This window comes from Megalops cyprinoides, chromosome 1 (assembly GCF_013368585.1).
Source record: "Megalops cyprinoides isolate fMegCyp1 chromosome 1, fMegCyp1.pri, whole genome shotgun sequence".
In the NCBI taxonomy this organism is placed as follows: domain Eukaryota; kingdom Metazoa; phylum Chordata; class Actinopteri; order Elopiformes; family Megalopidae; genus Megalops; species Megalops cyprinoides.
In genome coordinates this window covers 19962940-19978780 of record NC_050583.1, presented here as the reverse complement: position 1 = coordinate 19978780, position 15841 = coordinate 19962940, and the positions used below count along the sequence as shown (strand labels likewise).

General features: G+C 43.3%; 1 protein-coding gene across 7 annotated transcripts in view; it reads left to right on the top strand.

Moving 5' to 3' along the window:
* Window positions 1–15841, top strand: part of cacna1g (calcium channel, voltage-dependent, T type, alpha 1G subunit) — a 106354-nt gene that overhangs the window by 54652 nt on the left and 35861 nt on the right. For all 7 annotated transcript variants that reach the window (XM_036527666.1, XM_036527641.1, XM_036527658.1 and 4 more), the window contains 3 exons: window positions 69–192; window positions 7827–7895; window positions 9202–9386. In XM_036527666.1, coding sequence (XP_036383559.1) covers window positions 69–192; window positions 7827–7895; window positions 9202–9386 — 378 coding nt within the window. The remainder of the gene's footprint in view (window positions 1–68; window positions 193–7826; window positions 7896–9201; window positions 9387–15841) is intronic.

Here is a 15841-nt window from a genome sequence, read left to right as displayed (position 1 = left end):
ATATGTAAATGTACTGCCTGCCCAGTGTGTTGTCTGCTGATACTGAGAGTGATATGAATATCCGACAGGTTTCGTATAACGTGCAATAAGATCATCACTCACAAGATGTTCGACCACATCGTCCTGGTCATCATCTTCCTCAACTGCATCACCATTGCCATGGAGAGGCCTAGGATCGATCCCAGCAGTGCTGTGAGTCCTGAACCACAACTAACTTTCATGCACCTTTGTTGCTCACTGCCACACCATGTACAAAATAATTACTGTATTGGAGTTTTTCAATTCCGGTTCTTTTTATAGGGATTCTGCTGTGTATGTTAACTGTAGTTTATGTTAACTGAGCTCAAAAAATTCAGTGTGATTGGGTGATGATTGACATCAGATCATGATTTCGCTGATATTGACATTTGTCTCCTTCCAGAAAAAAAGTGCTATCAGGCATTAGTGATAAGACAAAGAAAAAGAAAAAGGGAAACAAAATTCTTTAACTTCATTGTTGATTGATGCTTCTTAAATATGAGTGAAACAGATCAGTATTCAGACTAATTGATCACATTTTCTTAATTAATTGGTATAGTGTCTAGACCAATTAATTGAGATACTAATTAAAGCCAATGATTTGAGACAGCTGAGTATTTTAAGTGGATATAATTTTGCATTTTTATGAGCACCTTCCTTAACACATGTCAGTCTCATAGGACTTTCAGCCAGCAGATGTCAAGAGATGTCAAATGCAGATTAGTATTAAAAAATTCCCCTATCAAGCCTAAATAATTAAAAGGCATTAAACAGTATGCACAGTGAGTCCTTAGAAACACGGCTGGGAATGACCAAATTATCTGACAGCATGTTAGATGTTCCCTTGTATTTCCATGTGGTCCTGAGAAAGATTGTGCTGTTATTGTGAAAACAGTGTGCTAAATGTGTGTTAAATGTATGTTAAGGACTATGCTGGACAGATGAGTGTGCAGGTGTAAGACTCTGTAGTGCTCTTCCAATCTGTGCATTGTGAGGCATAGGCAGCAGTCCAGAGCAGTGGCTTGAGAACTACACTGAAAGCTATTAGCTTTATTACAACTTTACTCACTACAACTTTTACTGACTGAATTGCATCAGTATAGGTATCACTCACCTCTAGCATTGTTCATTGCATTACATTATTGTCATTTAGTAGAAGCTATTACCCAGTGAATCATATAAAGTGGCATCAAAAGTTGTACAAATAGGATATGAATAACTATCAGTCTCAAACATGGTGCTGAGATCATGTGTTTACCTAGATCAGTATGCAAGTGCAACACAATATGCAAGACACAGGGACTATACCACTCCAAACAAAATGCTGACACGTACCCTGAAGTAATGCTACCACATATGTAATTACACATAAGAGAACAAAAGATCATGCTTGGGTGTGGGGTGTAGAGCGGACAGATGGACAGCATCTCCACTGTTCTGACCGTGACAGGAAGCTCGTTCTACCACACTGGGCCCCAAGACAGACAGATGATGCAACCAGGATGCACCGTTATGCGAAGATGTGATGACCATTATTCTGAAAAAAAGCTAAGAACAGCGGCCTGGCCAGTGTGTAGGGTCTGACAATCGACTGGAGATAAGGGGGAGCCATTTTGAAATGACTGCCAGCCGACAACGGTAGACGGTGGAGGGAGATCAGGAGCAGCAGTGGTCTGAATGAGCTGTAGGCACACATGCAGGGAGGGCTGCAAGGAGGGAGTTGCATTAGTTTAGGTGGAGGAGTTCCAGGGTAGAGCAGGTGGTGTAACAGGGGCAGATTCTTCTGAAGTTGTATAGGAAGAATCTGTAGGTCCTACCAGGTGCTGTTCTGTGGTCCGTGTGTGTCAGATTACTGTCGGGTGTCACCTGAAGGGTCTTGGCAGTCCAGGAGGTTGACAATGTGGTCGGGCCTTCGTATCAAGGGAGACTTTTCATAGCCAAAATGAGTCTCAGGTAATGAATAAACATCCACAGTCAGGCATAAAGTCAGCAAGATAAGATGTGTGACAAAACCTGGGTATCAGACTGGGGAAAAGAGAAGAACAGGGTGTTATCAGCATAACATTGATATGAGAAGCCATGGAAAGACATGACAAAGTGAAGTGATCTTGTATACAAGCAGAACAAAAGAAAGCCAAGGACCAACCCTCGAAGGGCTCCTGTAGAGAGGCTCCAAGGGGTTGAGATGGCACCTCTCTAGGGCGCCTAATACGTGCAACCTGTAGGTAACATGAGATTCAGCTGAGTCTTGTGCCTGAGATGCCCGTTGCCGCCAAGGCAGGAGGGTGTTGCGACTTCTGCGTTAAAGGCCGAAGAAAGGTGTAGAAGTACCAGGACAGCAGAGTGGGAGGAAGCCCTCGCAGGGTGAAGTGGAACATGTGACAGAGAGAAGAGCTGCTTCAGTGGAACGGACAGCCTTGAAGCCAGATTGGGTTGGGTCACGCAGGTCATGCTGTGTGAGAAGGTGTGACTGTTGATTAAAAACAGCATGCTGAAAGGTTTTGGAAAGGAAAGGGAAAAGGGAGACAGGCTGGTAGTTTTGGACAGCAGAAGGGTCAAGTATTGGTTTCTTGAGTACAGGTGTGACACGCCTGGCTGAAGGCAGAGGGTAGCAGCTGGTGGTCAGGCAGGTATTGATAAGTTGTCTTTCGTGCACGGTACTGTCTTTCTTATATTTACAAAATGCATACATGTCATGATTGTGAATCTATATAGGAACCTCAGCGCACAACATCTACATTGTGAATCTACAAATCTACAGACCTTGTACACACAGTAATGGCCATAGTTTGATTTTCTAGCTAAGGCAACATTTCTCCTGTTCGCTTGTCTCCACTGGATATTTTGCTTTACTTGTCTTCTCTTTTTGACACAGTAGAAACAATGGAATCATAATTGATTCAATTTTCTGGAAGATCAGCCTTTGAATAATTAAATAGGAAATAGATGTTTAACAAACTCTTATGTCCTGAAGGTTTTTTTCCCTGACCAACTGAAAAGGAACTCTTTTTACATGTTTCAGACATCCCAAAATAAACAGCTTATATTTATTTACTTGAAAAAAACATCCATTCCAAACACATACACACCCACACACACACATACACACACGCACACATACGCACACCTACGCACATGTTCACACATACACACACACAAGCACAAGCACAAGCACACACTGGTTCCCAGCAAAGTCATTAAAAACACACTTTTTTGCAATAGTTGTAATTCCAGAGCTCTTAATGAGGTGCTTATTAAACCACGATGGTTTTAGGACATGCTTTGAGCTGTCATGCATTTCAGGAGCCGTGCGGAATTCAAAGTACAAATGGAATTCCAAATGTAAATTTGTGAACTCCACTCAGCATTAACTTCGTGTGAAGGCTGCTGCCGTGCCTTATTTTCCTCTTCACAGCTTATTTAGAATTAATTTGCTTAATTGGTTGATGCTTTGGCTGGACAAATGCCAGTGCAGTTCTTTAAGTGTAATAGCACATGCATCTTCTGTGAAACTTTTCTTTTTATAGAACACCAGAGAGTTCAAATGTTACTTTCAGGTGTCCATTCAATCATACCCATTAGCATATCCTGTAGTGGGAGCAATACCTCAAAAAAGGTTTTAAAAAAGGTTGCATTGTTTTGCTTTGTTTTTCTTGCAGGACATGACCTCTTTTTAATAGAATGAAAAGTTATGTAAAACTCTTGTGAAAGCATTTGTACATTTTAGTTTTTTTGGGTGGGCCAGCAGGGTGTGGGGCAATTATTTTGTTTATTTTCTGGGTCTGGAAACTGTGTAAACAGAATGCTCGGTGAATCATCTCTCCCTTTCAGAAGGGATTTACAGGATATGCGTTTTTTCCTCTCATCTTTAACACCATAAAGGCGCTTGAGTTTGTCCTGATTCCTGCGCTTATCCACTCGGCCTCCCACACGAGGTGAGGGGTCAACAGTCTCAGCTGCTTGCAAAGACGTCCACCCCACGGTACTTTGAGCGTGCTTATGATTAACGAGAGCTGATGTCATGTGAGGTTGATCGCCGCAGGCCAGATGCATGCTCAGGTGTCGCAGAGGCAGGGACGAGTCAGAGCTCAAGACTGATGTCACATCTGCCCGTCAGCTTATGCTGTGACGCCAGGCGGCCAGGAGGTTGACGAAAGCTGGAGCTCTGAAGCTTTTGACCGGAGCTTGTGTGCTACAGGAACGCTCTCATCACCGTAACACAATAAATGATAGGTAGCCAATGTCTGCACAGAGTGCTGCTGTGGTGCAAATTGTTCAGACCCCTGTTTGACGACTCAGCGTAGACTGCAGGGTATGTGTATTCTGCGGATGACAGAGCTTAATATACTCAATGCCCCTGTTTTGCCCTCCATATCCACTCACGCTCATTTGCTCTTCAACATTTGCACAGGGAGGGGGAGAGGAAACCCAGCAAAGAGAGTTCAATCAAAATGGATCATGAAACAAACGCAACAAGGCATTTCCTGCTCTGCGGAGCTCCTTTTTTGTGCCGATTTGTAGACGGTAACGGAAAGGAAGACCCAAAGGCTGACTCGTGTGTAATTATTTCCCTCAAACCAATTATGCACCGTGCAAGGTTTGTTTTCTACTTTATTTTCCATGGGATTAATGCATGTAATCCCCTTTTCACCGCGTTTAAAGCGCTCTGCTCCCAGGAACCACGGGTTTACGTCCCCCTTCCAGAGTCCAATCATGTCCCGAGTTCCCACAGTGCAAACATAACTGCCTCTGGCCTTGAATTCATTTTTCCTCCCTGATTGTGTGTGTGTGTGTGTGTGTGTGTGTGTGTGTGTGTGCACGTGTGCATGTGCATGTTTGTGTGTGCACGGTACTTTTTAAGATCCCTCAGTGCAGCTTTTTTAAGCTATTAGATTGTCGATGGGGGTTGAACTGTCACAATAAATGATCGTGATGTCCGACCTGCACTCACAAAGCGGGGCAGTTTCCTGAACTGTGAAGAGCAGCGAAATCTTTGCCGAGGTGCAGGCCAAGATGTCAGTGCTTCCTGCAGAACATCGCTTCACGGCAATATTTTTTGCTCTGACGTCGAAAGGAATTTGTCAACCACCAGACCGCATTCATTTCTCATTTTTTCAGCAGTTCTATTTGCTCTGTTATCATTTCTTTTTCTGGACTTCAGTGCCTGCCTGGTCCTTGCGTTCCTGGACAATGTACTCAAAGTGAATACTCTACTCCTGTTCAGCTCCGTTACCCGGGAGGGAGATTTCAGAGTGACACTTTAGAGTCTGTAGCAGTTACCTCCATAACATTCCCCACTGTTACCCCTGTAACAGTGCCTATTACCATACATCCCCCCTCCCCACAGGAAGCAGAAATAAAAAGCCTAAAGATCAGGCCTTAGATACCGAATGCACTCATCTCATGACAGCTGCAATATTACTGTGTTTTTTTCTTTGACAGATGCCCTTTTCCTTTCCTTACCTTATTTGCATATTATTCATTCATGTGAATGATGGATATTTACTGAGAAAATTCAAGGTAAGAAGGGTGTACCGTCAAAGATTCCACATCAGCAATGCTCTTGGGATTTGAACCTAGAAACTGATCACAGTCCCATTTCTTTTAGCGGCCATCCAACCTGAATAATATTAAACCCAATATATACTGAATATGTATATTAAACCCAATATATACTATTTGGGTTGGATATTTGGCATTATTATGTACATTTATGCAGTTGGTGGAGGCCTAATGGTCTTACGTTCCTTAAAACAAAGTGCTGGCTGAAATAACCAGCACCTGGAGTGTCCCCCTGCCTGTGCAGCCTGCCACCCACCCAGCCAGGTGCCATTAATATTTTACAGCAACCAGTTTTCATCTGGATATTAACAAATGCCATCGGACGCCCCAGCGGAGTCCCCCGCCAAGCCCGCCTCTGATTCTCGTCTGCTGCCCTTCCTGGGAGAGGCTAATGAGAAATGGATGAGAAGAGGGTGAGGGGAGTTGTGCTGCTCTTTGATGAGCGCTGCTCTTTTTTTTGTGACTCTTGTGTCATGGGACAGCTTGTAAACCGTTCGTAGTGCTTTCCAAAGACCTCTGAACAGAAACATTGCAAATGTCACGCCTTCTGTTGGAGCAGCTCTGGTGCATGACACTGTTGTGATGCAGGGTGGGGGGGGGGGGGGGGGGGGGACTTTGTCATCCAACAGAGAGCTGGGCACACAGCTGTGCAGCACCATTCATATAAATATGCTCATGAATAATGAATAAATGATACAGTGCAACAGAAAAGATGACTGAATGGTGTCAGGTTGTTCTGAGGCAGTGGAATTTATGAATATGATGTAATGGTGAGTGTTCCCACATCGAGGGGAGTGTTTTTTGCGGTGTCCTCCAGGCACTCCTGACGTGCGAGCGGAGGTCATGGGAAAGACAGCATCCAGGGCCTGTAACCCAGACAAAGGAGAGGCAGGATAAATAAGCAGGAGGCACTGTGCTCCCCACATTCCTGCAGCACTGCTTGTTTTTCCCTTCGTCATTGTTTAAAATACAACACAGTTTCTCATCCCTGTTTAACAGAGTTCCAGCCGCTGTGGTCAACCTTTCCGCTGTATTTATTGAGGAAAAGAGCTAACGCGGTGTCCAGCCACTGGTGCGGAGCCACTGGTGCCAAGCCACTGGTGCCCAGTTTTGGGGTGGGAGGGTGCAGGTGGGGTCAGCCAAGTCCTCTTGCGTTCTTATGCGCTGCCACAGTCTGGCAACCTTATCTGAGAATTTCTGTGCATTAATGCACACTCAAAACAAAGGGAGATTGCTCTGTCCCTGCTTCTGGGGTCCCGCAGTTCAGCTAACTGTGAAGTGTGATGGTGTCTAGAGGGCAGGCACTGCAGCACAACAGCGATCTGTTTTTGCGAGGGGTCATTTTCCTGTGTGAGGTCCGGTTTAGATGAGGAGGAAGTGAAGAGCCACCCCCCCACCCGCCCCAAATTGCTGGGGAAGAAGGATGGTAAAAGAAACGGAGGAGGAGGAGGGACAGTTAGTTAATCCCAAGTGCTCTCCAGTGACCAGTTTGTCTGTTTGGATGGCTGCTTAACAAATGACTGGGGTCATGGCAGGACAGTAGAGACTGATAGGAGAGGAGCTGGAGCGGTACTGTGAGCTTGTTAAAGAGAGGACTTTTTTACATAACATGATGCAACCACAAGCAGAGCGCAGCCAGCTTCACGCAGTCAAGGTGAGCTATTAGGAATCTTGACAGAAGTTATTCCATCACAGCGAGGTCTACATGACTGCGTCATATTGGTTAGTTGTGTCTGCTTGCTTGGAGGTGTACTACCCTGACACTGTGAGGAGAATGCTGAGCGGACCCTCTAAGAATTATGACAGCAAGAGAAGTACAGAAAAGAAATATGGTAACAGAGCCTGTCATTCTGTATCAGGTGATCCCTGGGCCTCATTGGTTGTATGTGTCCCACATGTCAATAAAAATGTCATATCCTCATTAGAAGCATGAATTGATGCTAATAGATATGGGTGATACTGCCCTGCCAGCCCCTGGCTTAGCGCTTGGATAAAACCTCTGGAAGATGTCATCCCTGCAAAACTGTGTCTAGATGTCCGTTCCCATTTTTCACCGAAGCAAGTCAAGAGTGCGTGTGTGTGCGTGTGTGCGCCGTCTGTCCGGGCCCGTACGTCTTTGTGTGTGTCTTAACAGGAGACACCACTATGCTGTGTCCGCCCCCGCGTAGCAGACTGAACCTGAATTCATTGTGATCTTCACACTGACTCACCCATCACTTCCACTCCCCGTCTGACTCTCTCCGCAGGAGCGCATCTTCCTGACGCTGTCCAACTACATCTTCACCGCCATCTTCGTGGCCGAGATGACAGTAAAGGTAGGTGACGGGGGTGGCATTTGGCTCGGCAGGGTCGTGCCGCCGGAGTGACAGGGGGTAAACGCGCGACGCGTAGCCCGACGCGGCCCGGAGAGGACCGGCTCTGTCTCCTGTTTGTTTCTGTTCTCCCCTTTCTGCGCTTTTGATCTACATGCCGAATTCGGATCAGTGGAAAAAATTGCCCCCCCCCCCCAGCAGCTGCTAGGAGTCGTCCTGAGCCTCCTGCACTGCGCTGCTTCCCTCCTGAAGCTGATCTCAGACCTGTGCAGGGAGAGGATGGTGTAGTGCCTGCACCTTCTGCTCTAATTCCCTGAGAAGCACCGCTGTCCCTACAGCATCTGTGTGCCACTCTGTCATGTCTCTGCAGTGAAACACGCCGCTCCCTTACCAGACGGCTTACACTTCAGCACGATGGCTCCACCACCCGTGAATTCAGCCGTGTAAACATTCATTTTTGAGTACACCTGAATTCTGCCCAGCAACAACTGCTATTGCAGATGGTTTGCAACAGCAGTGATGTTGTGATAGAACTTTTCATTGCAGAAATTAACGGAAAGAAAGTTTTCTTTTTTTTTTTTTTTTTTTTTTTTTTGTCTGATAGTTGCCGAAATCGCGATGCAAAAGTTTTTTTGAGGTTTGGAGAGACATTGACTGGCAAGCACAGTCAGAAGTTATTTTGGCTTTCGGCATAGCGACTGTTAATACTCCTAAGTGGAATATCGTCTGCCAGAAATTCAAATTGTTTCAGTCTGAATGGAGATAAATGCCTCGGCATCTCCAGAGAAGACAGAAAAGTTCAAAAGTGTCAGTCAGTGAGGTCTGGGGGTTCTATTCTGGGCTGCTATATGCCTGGTCACACCTACTCAAGGGTTTCAAATGAAAATCATGATACAGAATAATGTGACTCAGAGGAGGTTAATTAGCGGCCAGTGACAAAGCTGCACCCACAGAACAAGGTGGCAGGGCAAAGAAAACCAGGACATGTTTCCTGAAATGTCAAAGTTCATCACTGTGTGAATCACTCCATTTGATCTTTAATGCAATTCACCAGCTGCATCACCATTTGCGTCTCACAGATCTGGCTGTTTACCACTACCATGCATGCAAATTATTCCACTGTGTCTTTCTCCTACTAATTTAGATCTAATGAGTCCCTGTTGCTTCACAAATGCAATCTCCCTTTGTGAGTATAAATATTGTATGCACAGTGAATGAATGTGTTTGTGTGTGTGTTTTTGTTTGTGCGTGTGTCTGTGTCTGTCTGTGTATGTGTGTGTGTGCGCGTGTGTCTGTGTTTTTTTTACAGGTGGTGGCTCTAGGCTTGTGCTTCGGGGAACGAGCCTACCTGAAGAGCAGCTGGAATGTCCTGGACGGAATGCTTGTGATGATCTCTGTCATCGACATCCTGGTGTCCCTGATCTCCAACAGCGGGACCAAGATCCTGGGCATGCTGCGTGTGCTGCGGCTTCTGAGGACGCTGCGGCCTCTCAGGTAGCCACCCCGAATCCTCAGCTCCGCGGCACTCTACCTATAGCATTGAGTCATACCATTACGTCACGGGGGTGGCACAGCTGAAGGTGCACAGCATGTAGCTAGCAATGTTTGCACGGAGTAACAGTCTGTAACGCATCTGTGCTTTATGTTTAGATTCAATGGATGCCTCAATCATTCAAGACCTGCTGTCACACCAAACAACCATGGGACATGACAGCATGTGCATGGTTTAGGGTTTTAATGGGATATGGCCGTGCAATTCTGAGTGTTTCTTGACTGCAGATTAGTTTTAGTAAATGTACAATAAGCTGAGATACATCCCCAAATTGCGCACCCGTGCAGAAGGCAGTATGCAGAATCTCATCTCACACTGTAAATGGAGAAGTGGTTTTTGCACTTCAGTACTCCTGTGTCCCCAGATGTTTAGATGATTCAGGAAGGGCAGCCTGCTACCCCCAAACGGGCCCTTTCCTCCCAGAAATGCTCCTTGCATGATACTGCACACTTGAGGCTCCTGAAATATTAATCATGCACTCAGGAGAAGCGCAAAAATCAAATATTCATTTATCTTACACAATTTGCCTACAAAACACTTCATATGTTTCCAGATTGACTTAGGTTTCCTCTGTCCCTTCCTGGCTCTGACTTCTGTTCTGCGTTTGATGCGAAATATGAGCCTCCCTCACAGCTAAGGGGTTGAAATGCTTTGATTTTCCTGTAGCCATTATATCAAGACTGAAGCAGCACCAGCGTAACAGTAGTGCACCAGATGAAAATGTCAAAAAACTTCATACCCCACAGCCATACAAAGAAAACACTTGTTTGCAGTTTTGTGCATGTTGTGATTTGAGTGTTTGGTATTTTGGCGACACTTTGATGTTAGTGTAGCTCCAGTTGCAGCTCTGGGGGGGGGGGTAATCAGTTTGTTGGTGGTGTGCTTCTGGCTGACTTTGGGAGTGATAAAGAGGGCCAAGTGAGTGACTGGACAGTGACCGGACTGCTCATTAAAATTATGAGCTTTAAAAAAAACATACAAAATGACTAAACCTTTTTATGAGCACTCGTGTGGTAATTTAAGATTTGTAAGCAATTTCATCTGTCCAAAGCAGTGTGAGGTTATGCATGCAGTAATACCTTGTAAAGAGGGAATTATGAGAGCTTAGACATTTAAATATGTGTATTTATTTATTTTTCTATTTGGCATTTATAAGAGGCAGAAGTTTCCACAGTTTTATGAAACCCTAATGTGAGTTGGGCTGAACTGCAGAAGTGCTGACTAGGCTTTGCTTCAGAGTGCTGCTGACACCACAGATGATATTATTGATCTGGAAATAGTAAAATAATAAGAGCAGAATGTATGTGTTCATTTAATAATATTTTAGAATTTGTTAAACATATATATTTTATATTGTTCAAAATAAATATTTCAATGTATTTAAATGACTATTTATGCAAATTAAAATTTGTAGAGATCACTGACATCTTTATTGTAAGGTAGTCAGAACCATCATTATCAAATGCCTTTTTTACAGGGAATTTAAATCTGTGTTTTATTTTCTTTGTCTTCAGTCTGTGAAGTGTGTGTGTGTTAGAAAGATACTAGAGAGGCTAAATTGAAATCAGAAGAAACAGAAAGACAGAACGATACAACGGTTTACTTTTAAACCTCTGCCCTAGCTACCCCTGACGCCTCTTAGCGCAGGGCAGTAATTCACACCACATGTGCAGGTGGGCCAACAGTCAAGACAAACTGGCACAAGCAGCAGTGTGTGGGAGTGTGTGAGTGTGTGTGTGTGCATGTGCTTGGCATTGTGTCTCTATGTGTGTGTGTGTGTGTGTGTGTGTGTGTGTGTGTGAGTGTGTGTGTGTGTGTGTTTTTGTGTATGGGTTTGTTGTGTATGGGTTGGTTGTGTGTATATATGTGAAATTTTGCCCGTATGTGTGATTTTGTCTGTTTGTTCATGTAGTTGGTGTGTGTGTGTGTGTGTGTGTGTGTGTGTGTGTGTGTGTGTGTGTGTGTGTGTGTGTTTTTGTGTATGGGTTTGTTGTGTATGGGTTGGTTGTGTGTATATATGTGAAATTTTGCCCGTCTGTGTGATTTTGTCTGTTTGTTCATGTATTTGGTGTGTGTGTGTGTGTGTGTGTGTGTGTGTGTGTGTGTGTGAGTGTGTGTGTTTTTGTGTATGGGTTTGTTGTGTATGGGTTGGTTGTGTGTATATATGTGAAATTTTGCCCGTCTGTGTGATTTTGTCTGTTTGTTCATGTATTTGGTGTGTGTGTGTGTGTGTGTGTGTGTGTGTGTGTGTGTGTACATTTGTGCGCTGGCTCATTACGAATATTAATGGTACCATTACAGTGGGGCAGGAAGGTGTCACTGTGCATTTGTGCCCCTGACACAATGATTTATCAGATTGGTTAAGAGCAGCACAAACACCCCTGTGTTAATTCATCACCGCAGTGACCCTCAGGTTGAGTCTCACTGTCAAAGGCTGAATGCAGTCTGAGCTCAGGGAGGTTCAGCTAAATGCAAAAATCTGACAGGACCTACAGTATTCTGACATCAGGATAGTTACGTAATTGGTGAGGAGCTTTGGATTTTTCACTGCTCTTTACATGTTTTTTTCTGACTCCCCCAGCAGCTAGCTACAGAAAACAAATTTATAATAATATGTACAACTTGCAAGTATACTGCTCTGAATTGGTTTGTGGACTTGTACGTCTTGAGTTATGAGCCTTTAAAAACCAACTGTCTTCATTTGTACATACCAGTAGAACTGTTCAAGTCAAGCCAAACCACTATTGCAAGGCAACGTGTCATCTAGCCAACCAAGAGACCTTTGTTAGAACAGTTAGCTAATGAAAATTCTGCCAGGCTTTTCCCTCACTTAATAAGGCTTTTGGAGTAGTAGCTACTAATGAAAAGTTATATTTAAATGTATTTTAATGACATATGCTCACTGCTTATTATCTACTATTACATGGTAAGATTACTTATGCCAAAAGATACAAATTCATCAGTAAGAGAATCAATCTTTAGTTGTATGCATTATGTTGATGTGCTGTAAGAGCCCTGACAGCTATCACCTGTTGTTTACTGATAAAAAGAGGTAGGGAAACTAAAAAGGAAAAAAAAATCGAGTATTCTAAGGGGCATTCTGTGGGAGTTTGTTTGACAGAAAATACCCTGACATTAAACAAAACCTATGAAATGAAGAATTTTATCCCAAAATACATAATTTAAGCAGGTTGATACTAACTGTATTTATTTACTTACTGTACATGATGTGCTGATGTTGTGCTACATCACCAGATTGTAATTAGTATTCTATCTGAATAATTCATACATTTTTTCACTGTTAAGTACTCGACAAAACAACCTAAAGCTATGTTGCTCGTTGCATCTTACCACTTTGCCGAGTATGTACTCTATTTTTTTAGCAGTCTTTTACTGGAGTAGCCAGTGGCCCCCACTCTATTAAACTACTATTAAACTAGAAAATACTGGACTGATAGGCCTGAAATAATAGTCCAGTTTTATTTTTGTTCTCAACAAAGATTTAGCTGAACTTGCAGCATCCAACCTCAATTTTAAGTAAGTCTTAAAACCATTATTATCATCAAATATACTTATTTTACTGGTATTCTAGGGTATCTTGATGTGTGCTGTAATGATGTAACACAAATTGGGCTGTCATAAGACAACAAAGTGTACACAGGAAATATAATGGAAGATAGACTGCAGTGCTACTCAATAGAAAATCTTGAATTGAATGGGCGAATGATGTGCTAGTCTTCTGGATCCTGAAAGGTACATATTGTAGCTACTGTAAATGGACATAGTGGCCATTGTTGTACAGGATCAGGGATAGTTTTACAACCATTATACTTTTGATATTGCCAGACTAGACATACAAATGCTACAAAATGTGTCGTCATATGCAAAGTTTCTTGACAAAGCTTAGTATTTGAATTTTATTTGGCATTTTTCCCCTGAAGGCAGGTGTACTCTTCCAAATGTCAAAGAGGCAAAGTAGGGGACTTGAATAGAATGTATTTGATGATGTTACTCAGTACCCTGGTTGCCCCCTGGCAAGACAGACTTGAACTCTTTAATCCTGTACAACAGATGGTGAGTATACCCAGTAGCCATATAACTCCATCCATGCTGGCCCTTTTTTTAATGCAGTCATTAATTATGACCAAATCCTTATTTGATTCATTGGGTTCACTAAAGTAGCTCTAAATGGCGAAAAAATGTGCACTTATATATATATATATATATATATATATATATATATATATATATATATATAATGTGCATTACCCTGAGAGAACATCATAAAAAGAGGTGTAGATGAGCTATTCAGGAGCACATAAGCAGCTGATTATTTCCGCTTGTGAGTACTACCCACTGTGTTTGCATGTGTGTGTGCGTGTGTGTGTGTGTGTGTGTGTGTGTGTGTGTGTGTGTGTGTGTGTGTGTGTGTGTGTGTGTGTGTGTGCGTGTGTGTGTGTGTGTGTGTGTGTGTGTGTGTGTGTGTGTGTGTACGTGTGTGTATACATCTATATTGTGTATGTGCGTGTGTGTGTGTGTGTGTGTGTGTGTGTGTGTTTCTGTAGCTTGCATGGGTGCTTGATTAATCACTTCAGTGGGCTGCAGGTTTGTACCTCCTTGGGTTCCTTGAGGAGAGGAGAGCTGCTCAGCTGGAGTGTTCCCTCCCTGCCGCCTGGCTGCAAGAGTCATTTAATTACAGCCAGGATGAATATGTGCCTCTGTGCGCTTGGAGCTTTCTTAATGCCCTACTTGTTGTTTTTGCTCTTTTTTTACTGGGGAAGAGAGAGAGAATCAGTTGTGAGTGCAGGTGCAAGGTAGCTCCGCCACAAAAGGTCGCTCCATCTTTTTTGTACAGTACAAAGGAATGAGAGGGGAGCTGTATGCGTGAATAGGTTGAAAGGATGGACAGTTTCTATGTGCAGCTTGTGTAAATGATCAGGCTGCATTGAGTCCTCCTAAAAGAATATTCATTCATCATTTCTACATACAAGTACTTTTACAGCTGTAGCAATCAGATGTGTTATAAACAGTAAGTAAAATGTGGATCTAAAAGGGACAGCTCCCAGATATGAGGAGATAATGCTTAAGGCCTCAATATATGCCACTGTCTATGCAAAATAAATAAATATCTATATCTAACAACAGTCGAGCCTGAAACTTTCTGAATTACATCAATAGTTTTCCCCTAATGAATGCACAGCTTTGATTGGTCCATCAGTGACCTGATGCGGTTCAAAGTCAGACGTGGTTTTTAATTTTTTACTTCTTTAAAGTTTGCAGGCTATTTCCACACTGGAGGATGATTTTGCTGAGGCATAACTTATGGAGATTTGGAAGCTAGCAAGTGTCCTCATTTATTTAACCCCTCTTTGCGATATCATAAAGATGTCAAAATAGTGGAACGATAATGAGTGTCAACTGGAGACAACTCTAAAAAAGACTGGAGAGAGTCCAGAAAACATGAGGAAAAGATGAGGCAGGTTTGACAAGACAAAAATAAAATTTAAAAGGTGGGAAGGAAGCTTCCGAAATGGAAGTACTCCAATTTAAAAAGCAGGAAATGAACAACCACATATATCCATAAACTGTCAGGCCACAGATGACCCAGAGGGTTGCAGACATTCAGAGTATATGCAAACTACTACTCCTGTGAGTTACTACTACTGAAACTTACACCAAGGACATCCCTTTACGCACACTGTGTCTTGTCTCAGTCGATGAATGTATCATATCTTCTCAGTACTACTGCCCTCTCTGGGTGGATGTTGAAATTTAAACTAACAGGCACATAGTTTGGATGAGAGTGGTAAGTGGTGAGACACTTACATCAACATATACCCACGGGGCAGTGCTGATATAGCTCCTTAGTGCAGATTAATAGTTAATTTATGCTTTATTTTATCTTTGGATCCTTTTGAAACCCCCCCCCCCTTGCAACACATGGCACTATTGCACTTTTTAGTGTGGCTCGTCCTGGAGGGCAGTAATTTAATAATTCAGTAATAGATAGACAGACAGATGTGTGTGTGTAGGCTGTGTTCCTTTCCCTCTCGTCTCTTCCTTCAGATATATTTGTACTTTAGCACCCGTCTCTTTTCAGGATTACACAATCACATAATCACCCAATCTCGAGCCAATCGAGGATGGGAAAGAACAGGCCAGGCTCTGCTGTTGCTAAGGGCACTTTATAAGAGTAATGGGATGCCTCCTCTTCTCACCTTCTCACCCAACGAGAATGAATGCAACGCTAACTCCAGTCCGAGGGGGTTTAATGCAATGAGGATTTTTCTATAGTGTACAGTGCAGTGCAGAGGTCACCTGTACGCTACGGTTGTCAGCACAATGACAGCCGTACCCATGCGTGTCAGTGCATTTTCAGTTGTTTGCCTGTGTGGGA